The sequence below is a fragment of the Urocampus carinirostris genome, chromosome 13 (assembly GCF_059441175.1).
Source record: "Urocampus carinirostris isolate Australia breed hairy pipefish chromosome 13, RoL_Ucar_1.0, whole genome shotgun sequence".
Taxonomy (NCBI): domain Eukaryota; kingdom Metazoa; phylum Chordata; class Actinopteri; order Syngnathiformes; family Syngnathidae; genus Urocampus; species Urocampus carinirostris.
Window position 1 is genome coordinate 20,353,802 of NC_142361.1, and position 10,138 is coordinate 20,363,939.

Genomic DNA, 10,138 nt, shown 5'->3' on the forward strand with positions numbered 1-10,138 from the left:
TCAATCAATTAATCAATCAATCAATAAGTCAATCATTCAGACAATCAATCAATGAATCAATCAATCCAGTTGTTGGTAAATTGGTCAATAACAACAGAAAAAAACGTGTTTTATTTCGCCACTCTTATTTTGGAAATATCATGGTGTCAGAATTATTTTCATTTTACTATTGTTTTGATGCGCTTACAACTTCAGTCCACAAACACTACCTTGCAAATATTTGCCAATTCATCGCAACATTTTTTAAAATCTTATTTTCTCTTTCAGGGCTTTTGGTACATGTTTATCCAATAGTGCAAACAATGTTCGGGACATTGTTATCAATGGCGATAAAGAAAATTTCAATCTCACTTACATGATCCTTTCATTGTAATGGCAACAATATAAATAGCTCCTATGGTTTAATGTAGTTAGTGTTCCAAAAAATGTATACACATTTTAGCAGCTGATAAATCAATTATTTATTTATTCTTTATAGACTGAACCCATTGAACCGAGTGACGGCTGCCAGACTTGTCTTAGAAGAAAGGAAATGTATTCAGGAGCATTGAGAGCATGGACTAATCTTTGTAACTTCTCCATTGACGTATCATGATGCGATTAACAGATGATTTTGAAATGCCTACCATACAACTAGCTCGTCGCAAGGAATTTTTGGGACCTGGTCTTCCGGAATACTTCTTATGGACGTCCTGAACAGTTCCATCAAAATTATCCATGATTCGAGTGATGGGAACTAGTTTAGGTGGTTCTTGGTTAAACTCCCTCCTAAGGTGAATTTGCACTTCCACTGTGTTTTCATACTTGTAATGGCATTTTACATAAAATGTCCTTTCTTCAAAGTCACCTCTGGCTGCCATCCCTCAGTTCAATGGGTTCAGTTTATACATAAAGAATAAATAACTGAGTTATCAGCTGCCAAAATGTAAACATATTTTAGGGGACACTTTGTACATAATTAAAGAGGATTTTATAGCAATCTATGGGCAAACCAGGGCAGGCTGATTTCTAAAATGATTTGTGTAGGATCTAGTCAAGTTCTACCTTTGTCTCCTCTGTTGTGCTGTTGATGTGCGGAGCCTGCTGACAGGTCCTCCGGGACCGCCATGGGCTCGTCCGCCTCCTCGGCCGCTTCGTTTGCAGTGGGGCTGTCTCGACCTGCCGTCACATACATAAGAAAGCGGCAAATTACTCCGTGGTGGTTTTAAAGCTGTTTTCTGCACGTTAGCGCTCCATCGGGTAGCGGCCTTTTACCTGCCATTGGGGCCATTTCCTGGGCCTCCTCGGTCTCCATGCGGTGCAAGTATTCTAATGGGAGACAGATTGAGATGTGAAAGTGTGAACATTAAATCAAGAGTAGGCAGAGGAAATGTTACACCAAGTTGGTGCGGGGTGAGATCACCCTTGTCGATGACATTACTTTGCAAAGAATCTCAGACAATTCCATTACAGGCAGGAGCCCGAGATCACGGAAAGGGAACAGCCTTTCGCACCACATTTGTTATTTATTGTTAATTTCCTGCCACGTAATCATCTCAAAAAATGCAAAGTGACCGCCGCAAAATTAAGCAGAAAATTAACTGGCCTCGGGTCAGCCGGGATGCGGTTGCTTGCTGCGCTCAGCTGATCCACGCTCATGTTCTTTCTAATTTACTTCGCACGCACGAATGAGTTTGCGACCCAAAAGAGGAGCGACGAGGCGGGGGTGTCAGTCGGATTGACACAGTGGCGGCGGCGGAATAGATTGCAAGTGAAGGTGAGGAGTCAAACGCAACAGGAAGGAGGAGAGTTTGAAATGGAAAAGTTCTCTCTGGTCTTGTCTGGTGCTCCTATGCCAGGGCTGACACTGTAACACAGGTGCACCCAAGCTACAGCCTACGGTTTTTCATTTATTGTAGCTAAACTTGTATATCGCACTTTTTCGGTGCCAACTTTGCCAGGTCCAAAAACCAGGTACCGTCTGCAGTGGAGAAAGCTGTCTAGAGTTGTGTCCTCAGTGGTGCCTCGACAACCCCTGCGGTTAAGGGATTCGTGAACCCAAATAGGGACTCAAAATCTGGGTACGCCTATTTCGTTGTAATAGGACCTAAACTCAGATCTTGGTGAGCGTGTTGAACTCTTACCACTTGACTACCAGTATAGATGACATCTCATTATCACACCTTTTTTACTCAAAATACCAGAGGCGAATGTTAAGTGAAACGCACAACAAAATTAACATTCAAGAGTGTTATGATGAGATAAAATCTATTGCCTTTTCGCATGTTATCTATTCCACCGGTGGTCCAGTGCTCTAACAACTAAGTTGAACTTGGATGTGTAAAGACTGTGCACAGTACCACAGAAAGTCTATGTTCCACAGACAATCGGTATTTTTCTGTGAAGAACCCACAGAGTGATTCATCTCATCAGCTGCACCGCTTATCCTCAGTAGAGTCGCGGGGATGCTGGAGCCCATCCCAGCAATCATCGGGCAGTGGGCAGGGGACACCCTGGACTAGTTGCCAGCCAATCGCAGGGCACACGGGGACAGACAACTCACTCGCTCAGTCACACCTAGGGACAATTTGGACCGGCCAATTCACCTGAAATGCATGTTTTTGGAATGTGGGAGGAAACCGGAGTGCCCGGAGGAAACCCACTCAAGCACGGGGAGAACATACAAACTCCGCACAGTAAGGCCGGGAGCTGGATTTGAACCCACTCAGGAGGTTCCCACGACCTCAGAACTGTGCCGCACACACGCTACAGAGTGATTCATTTTTAGTTAATATTATTATTAATTATGTTCTTACTTTTATTGTTTGAAGAATCTGGAAAGGTTATTTTATTGTGGTTCTCTGCATGTGTCATACTTTTTCGGTTACAAACTGACCCCAGCGCCTCATCAGAGAAAGAAAAAGTTATAAGTTTGGGGACCCCTGCTCTAAGGAGTCACCAGTGCTTGTGGCCCCATGAATAATTGAAGGCCCTCAAGCCTCAAGCAGATGGGCCCGGCGGCCTTCAAGGAGCCTGGTCCAAACAGCCGCGTGAAGTGGGTGGGGGGCTAGTGGGTGGAGAGAGTCAAGCTCCTGAAAATAGCGAAACAAGCCCCAGGGAGAAGGGGAACCGAACGCAGGCCTTCCTGTTTCGCTAGCAGATGGCTCCACGCGCTTGGAACAAATAGCGGGAAGCGACCTGGGCTTGTGTGTCGCAATATCGCACACATTTTGCGGAGTCAAGTCAGGAGCTTTTTGCAGACGGGGGGGAAAGGTCAGCTGTTGGGTCATTGAACACAATAACTTTTCTCTGTAACCAGTACTGAAACACGTTATTGTGATAATATTTAGTGACACTACGGTCTTAAATACACGGTGCTTTATTGCCTTATTCCACTACTCATTAAATGCAAATCATGTACCAAAACATTCTCTAATTCAGGGATATCAAACTCCGTCTAGCCCTGGGGCCGGATCCAGACTTTCGGTTCTCAGTCTGGCTGGATCAGTTATAGAATGTAAACTCCAGATTGTTAGCTTTTTTTTGAGTATTATGCTTTATCAATCTGCCCACTTTGGCTATTTACCCTATATATTATAATCACAGAGGACAACGCATGTTTTCTATGCACATTTAAAGACCTGCCAAAACTACTGCATTAAGCGTTAAACCACCACTTTTGTGCTCTAAGAAACATGAACAACTTTTTCAAATTTAAACAACAAGTAAAAAATCTTGACCCGAGTCTAGTATCACAGTCTACTGCTTCTTGATTTTAAAACGAGACTAGTCCTTGTGCGTGAATAAACCGCTCCAATGATCTAATTTGATTTCCGTTTTGGTAACATTTTCTGGTTTTTAACAAGCACATGTTTTTTTTTATAGTATTCTGGAGACAGATGGTGTTTTGCACGTAAAAATAGTGTGCATTTATTGAAAAACAATGGGAAAAAATTCTAATGTTTGGCATTTAATGTGTTAACTGGCTTTTTTTAACAGTTTAATGAATGCAGTTTTACACTTGAACCAACTCACCACGTTCTTCAAACAGAACAGTGCCCTCTAGCAGCCAAAGAGAGAATTTGGTTTGCGTTTATTTAAAAAAAAAAATCATACCATTTGATAAAAATTACCTAGATACTTACATCTATGTCAGAATTGTATGGCAAGCAGGATTAAATAATTATACGGTAGACTTTACGGTAATTGTGTGCTGAAATATGGTAATTTCATTCGTAAAATCATCTATGCAATATGCCATCAATGGAGAAAAAAGAAAATTTCTTGGAGAATACCTAGAAATGGAGGAGATTTCTGAGTGGTTTGACGCCCGAGACAAAATAGATATGGAGTGTCTCAGCTAAGTGTCTGATGGCAAGCGCACAAGATTGACCAACCCTAGAAAAAGGAAGGGTTCACGTTTTTATCTTTTTCTTTTATTATGTAGCTATTTCAAAACAGTTTCAGGGGATCGGTTTCTGTGCAAGTATATTCGATGATTTGTATTTAGATAGTTACTTTTGGGGTTTCCCGCTACTTTTTGGTGTTAATAATAAGTGAGGTCACTGAGTTACTTTTTGAATTAAGTAACGGGTAAGTATAACTACAATTTTCCAGAAAAGCGCCCAACACTGGTGATGGAGGAGAGGGCAGGGATGTCTGCCGAGGCCTTATTTCTGGGCAGATGGTGCGTCAGGAGAGCGACTTTCAGCCAAAACCTTCTTGCAAAGACGTCTAGAAAGTATGGCACTCGCTTGATAGTCAGGAAATGTGCGGTGGTGCATGTGGAGGTGGGGTGTGCCGGGGACGAGGTGTTGCGTGCAGGAAAAGTTTTGGTTTTACTGTCACCAAGGAGAGGCAGGAAGAGGCTTGCGGGTTGACACGGCGTTGCGTGCGTCTATACGTTCATGTTTTGGCGTTTTCGTGCTGGGGGAAAGGATCTGGGTGTGCAGGAGGGTTACGTGGGGGGAGGCGTAAAAGAGCTACAACAGCAAAAAAGGGTGGAGATGAGAAAGAGCAAAACCGTTAACAGATACCAAGGACCACACCAAGTCTATCCTAGAGACCTGAAAATCGTTAACAAAGTGTTACGTGTATGGTGTGTGTTTTCAAGAGTTTTATTTTTCCAAATGCCATATACCTGTCGCAACATTTAAATAATCGAACTTATCCTTGCTGCTGTTCTCATTTTGAAAATCAGCTTTTTGAACGGCTTACAATGTGGAAATGTGAATTAAAACAATGTTTTTAAACTGTTGAATTAAATTGAATTGTCTTTACTGGCAGTAAACATTGTATGCTACGAGATTAGACATGGCACTCCAGGGTAAGCATGTAATTAAGACTTGAAAAAGAAAAATAAGATAAAAAAGAAGGCCAGGATGAAAAGTATTATTATTACTATTTACATCGCAGTGCTTGAGGACAGGCCTTAGTTGTAAGTGCATCAGAATAATAATACAATGAAAAATAGTGCATTGACACCTATTGCTTAGAGACTGACCTATGTAATAATAATAGTTGGGACCAATTTATGTAAAGTCATGAAATTTAAAGTAGAATAAAATATCATTTGGATATAATGTAGATATAGAGTATATAATTAGGGGGACTTTTCTAGGATTTTAACATAAACAGTGTTGGGTCATTTTACCTCAGGGGAACAGGAAGGTTAAAAGTATTTTATTTCCAAATCCCCCTTTAAATAAATACATAAATATCAAGGTAAATTATTGTCTCTGTTATAAAATATTCTAAAGCTATTAATATGTTTGCATTGTACTTCATAGTTTATAGTGACTACACTGCATCATATTCAGAGTAGGTGGATAAAGTATTACCAATAAAAAAACTAACATTAGACGCATATAATATTATTATTATATTAATTATTAACTTTAAAAATTATCATGGCACTATTTTAAACACACTACTGTGATCACTCAATCCAGTCGATGGTGGTAAAATAATCTCAAAAGGTCTTTATCAACCACAGTTACGAACATGTATAGAAAAATATATATATTCTTATTTTAGTTCTCTACTGTCATTTTGGAAATATATTGCTGCTAATATCATTGCAATATTTTTCATTCAACTATTGTTCTGGTGCGCTTACAACTTAGGCCAGTCTCCAAGCACTATATAAATATTAGTACCAGTTTACCCCAACATTCCTTTTCTCTTGTTTTTCCTCTTTTGAAGTCTTTATTACATGTTTATCCTTGAGTGCCATGTCTCATCTCAATCCAAACAATATTTGCTATCAATGACAATAAAGATAATTCAAATTCTAATATCCCAATTTTTGATGCAGTTCTTCAATGTAATTTAATTAATTTGCATACATTCAGGAGAATACTGTGTCGTATTCTGAAGTAATCATCACCAATCAAAACATATATTTATTCATAGTAACAAAATTACATGCACACAGGCTCACACAGTTACAATACTGTCAGCACCTTGGATTCACTTTATTTTAACAAATCTTTTTAAAGAAAAAAACAAATAAAATACTTTAATATTATATATATTATACATGAATGTCCAAAAATGTAATATCAACATCAAATAGACATTTCTTTCAAGAATTTAGGATATTAAAAACAGTTCTAAGCTGATTTTTTCATACCTACCAAGCAATTTAGACCGACCCACAACCACCACCTAATATATTTTTAATTTTTTTATCTTTTATGTCATTTATTACTTGTTAATCCTGGAGTTTCATATTCAATCCAGTTGTAAATAGTGTACAGCGTATATGTTTTTATTAAAATAGAATATAATAGAATATAATAGAATAGAATAGAATAGAATAGAATAGAAAATAATGTATTTTCAGGAGAGCAATTGGCGGAAGTCGACAGGTATGAAAACAAATAACGTCCGGGGTGAAAATTCCCAATTTTCTGAGCGCTCTTAAATAAATTGTGAAGGATGCATTTTACCCCTCAAGTAGACAATTCAGGACAAATAGATTGGTAGATAATAGGCGACTCCAAACTTTTGACATGTTTTTTTTAAAAAGTGTGTGCTATTCAGTTAATTTGTGATCACACCCATGCATTTTAATTCAATTTACGTTTAAAAGTGCCACACCATTGATGAAAAGTCTTCAGGTGCACTCTAAAATTGAAAGTGAAGTTTTACATTCCACGTGTGTTTATAATCCCAGCGAGCAATGCACGAAAGGTATGGATGATATCAGGGGGAGACAGGGTGAGCAGATGTGTCTTTGGGGGCCCAAGTTAGGGGCTGAAGGGGGACCAAAGGTGCACTGACAAGAAGTTGGCTTCATTTGCATGTGACACACTCCACTAGTCGGCTATTAACAATCATTTTATGAACTGCCCGTCTTGCCCTGCTCGCTTCCCTCCTACTTCTCCTTCTTTTGACAGCAGGCACACAATTTGCAGAACTTCTGCTTCTTTCTAATCGGAAAAAAAATAATAATTTGCACAGGTGTGTTTTAGAGTTTTAGATGGACGGGAAACTGAAAATGTGTTTTGGGAAGTGTAGCTTTTGTGTAAATGTCAGACTATTGCTTTATTTGTTTATTCTTTCTTAATTTAAACACAATGTGTTACTTTTTACTTAAAAAAAAATAATGATTAAAAAATGAAGAAAAAAAAAACATTTTATTTTGTTAAAATTGAGGTCCAAGATCGTAAAATGTCAACATTTTATTAAATTTCTTTTTTTTTTAAGTATTTTTGATCCTTTAGATGTTTCTGTTCAGAAGTTTTAATTTATTTTGATAGAACATCAATTTTAAAATAATACGATTTTGTATAGTTAAGTTCTTTAGTAGTATTATGTGAAGAATCAGATGTTTTCCAGTTTTTCTTAAAAAAGCAGAATTCTCCTTGTAGATGTTTTTTGAAAACCTCCTTTGTTTTTATTTGATTTTAAAAGAAAACAAATTTAAAAATTACTTATTTGTGTGATTTGGTCAAACCGAAGTCATTCTTAGTAAAATGCCAATAAAGTCATGTTAAAGTCGAATATTCCTGAACTTGGAGTTGTTTTTGTTTTAAATTTCCTTTTTAAATGTATATTAATTTAGAAAATATAAATTTGTATTATATTTTGTTAAATTGAAGTCATGAATAAAAAACTTTTGTCTCTTTTTTTAAGGTTAAAAAGCAGCTTGGATATGTTTTCATCTAAAAGAAAATACATTTTAAAGAATACCAATTTACATTATATTTTGTCAAATTTAAGTTATTGCTAGTCAAATGAAAATCATCAAACTTTTTTAGTTAGTTTAGTCAAAAAGCAATTAATTTCTTTTGCTTAAAATGTGTTTTGTATTTTCAATTTTTATTTTAAAATTAACATTAATCTAAAAAAATAATTTGTGATATATTTGTTGGATAAAAGTTATCTCTAGTTAAATGTAAAATTAACTTTTTCTATTCTTTAAAAAAAAAAAGAATAGGCCAGAGCTTGGAGGGAAAAAAACACAACAATTTGTATAATATTTAGTTAGATAGATGTACATTCGAGTAAAATGACTATTATCAAACTTTTTTCTGTTTCTTTATATTAAAAAGAAGAATATTTATGAGCTTGGAGATTTTTTTTTAATTAAATGTTTTTTGGTTAAGTTAATGTGAAATGTTTTTTGGTTAAGTTAATGTGAAATGTTATTTTGCTTGTTTATCACTTTAAATAGTCCTTTTGATAATGTGAGTAAAGCTGAGCAGTGCTAGAGTCGCTTGTACTGGATACTTATCAAGCAGCATCTTGAAGAGTCGCGTTAAGGTTTCCGTTAAAGCCGTACTGATATCTACATGTATATAAAAGGTAAACATATATTTTTATTGAAATCGTTCTTTAAAAAAAAAACTAAAATAAACTCAATTATAAAGGTTGTAGTTCTGCAGTAGCACATCCTCTGCAACAGGTGTTGGAACCAGAAAGAGCAAAGATTTCTGCAAAATCAATTTGATTTAAGAATGATTAAGTTCTATGAAATATTATAATTGGATCAAAAAAATCTATATTTTTCCCAAAATAAAAAAAAAAAATGGGAAAAGGGAACTACCACAACCATTCCCTTAATTTATATGACTCGACATAAGTACATAGAGAAAGTAAAAATATTTTTGGGATAATACGGTGTTACAAAGAGGTGAGAGAGTGAAAGCCGGGATGAGAAGAAACACCTGCAGCCAAACTCAATGGGAGTCTTTTCCAGCAGGTGCATTCCCCCTGACAAAAAAACTCCTCAGCATATCTGAGCGTGGCCGTGTTGACCCCTGGTCCCGTGCTACAACTGTCAAAATCGCCACGGAGAGAAAAAGTAACATTACGTGACTTTACCTGCTATTCCTTGAGTTTGCAGTATGAAGTTCTTCCAAGTGTCCCCGGCTCCATGTGCAGAAGGTCGAAGAACGGTTGGGGCCCCATGGAGCTGCGCCCTGAGTCCCTCCCCTCTCCACTGCACTTCCTCGTTCCAGCCCAACATGACTACACTGTCCCCGGCGGAAGCATTTTGCTTGCTTTTATCCGCAGCAGGCCCGGCGTGTGGCGGGGCGTCTTGGCACTTGCTTTGTGCCGTGCCAATAAAAGCTGACACCCAGTAGACCATCACTGGCAGCCATGCATGAGATGGGATGAGGCGCGCACAAGAGGAGTGGACCCTTCATTGTTTATTTATTTCATTCTCACCGAGGATGCTGATGGTGGAGGGAGGGGGGTTCATGGGGGGACCCCCTTCACTTGCATATAGGACTGCTCCCCTTCTGTCACCTTTGCTGGTGGCACGCTGAGGAAGCCTATGAATTTAACTCAGTCCTAATTATGCTTCGTGTCCCCCTTTTTTTTTAATCTTTGGATACATTTTGGAGCAAAAACAAATTGACAATTAACCTAGTGAAATCATCAAGTGGTCGGCTCTACATGACAGACGCATACACACACACACACACACACACACACACACACACACACACACACACACACACACACACACACACACACACACACACACACACAAGTATATATATATATATATATATATATATATATATATATATATATATATATATATATATATATATATATATATATATATATATATATATATACAGTATGTATGGATAAGTAGAAAAGTCAAGTCAAGTCACATTTATTTATATAGCCCTTA

At 37.5% G+C, this 10,138-nt stretch overlaps 1 protein-coding gene across 5 annotated transcripts in view; it reads right to left on the bottom strand.

Annotated features, from left to right (window-relative positions):
• ikzf1 (IKAROS family zinc finger 1 (Ikaros)) overlaps positions 1-9,595 on the bottom strand; it is a 29,802-nt gene extending 20,207 nt beyond the window's left edge. For 4 of the 5 annotated variants that reach the window (XM_088350796.1, XM_088350795.1, XM_088350794.1 and 1 more), the window contains exons 1-3: positions 9,313-9,532; positions 1,255-1,308; positions 1,045-1,158 (exon numbers count right to left, since the gene is read on the bottom strand). In XM_088350796.1, coding sequence (XP_088206922.1) covers positions 1,045-1,158; positions 1,255-1,308; positions 9,313-9,457 — 313 coding nt within the window. In that variant the 5' untranslated portion in view covers positions 9,458-9,532. Of the gene's footprint in view, positions 1-1,044; positions 1,159-1,254; positions 1,309-9,312 lie in introns of all 5 variants that reach the window. The other variant, XM_088350798.1, reaches the window with a different exon arrangement.
• Between the last annotated feature and the right edge of the window lie 543 nt (positions 9,596-10,138).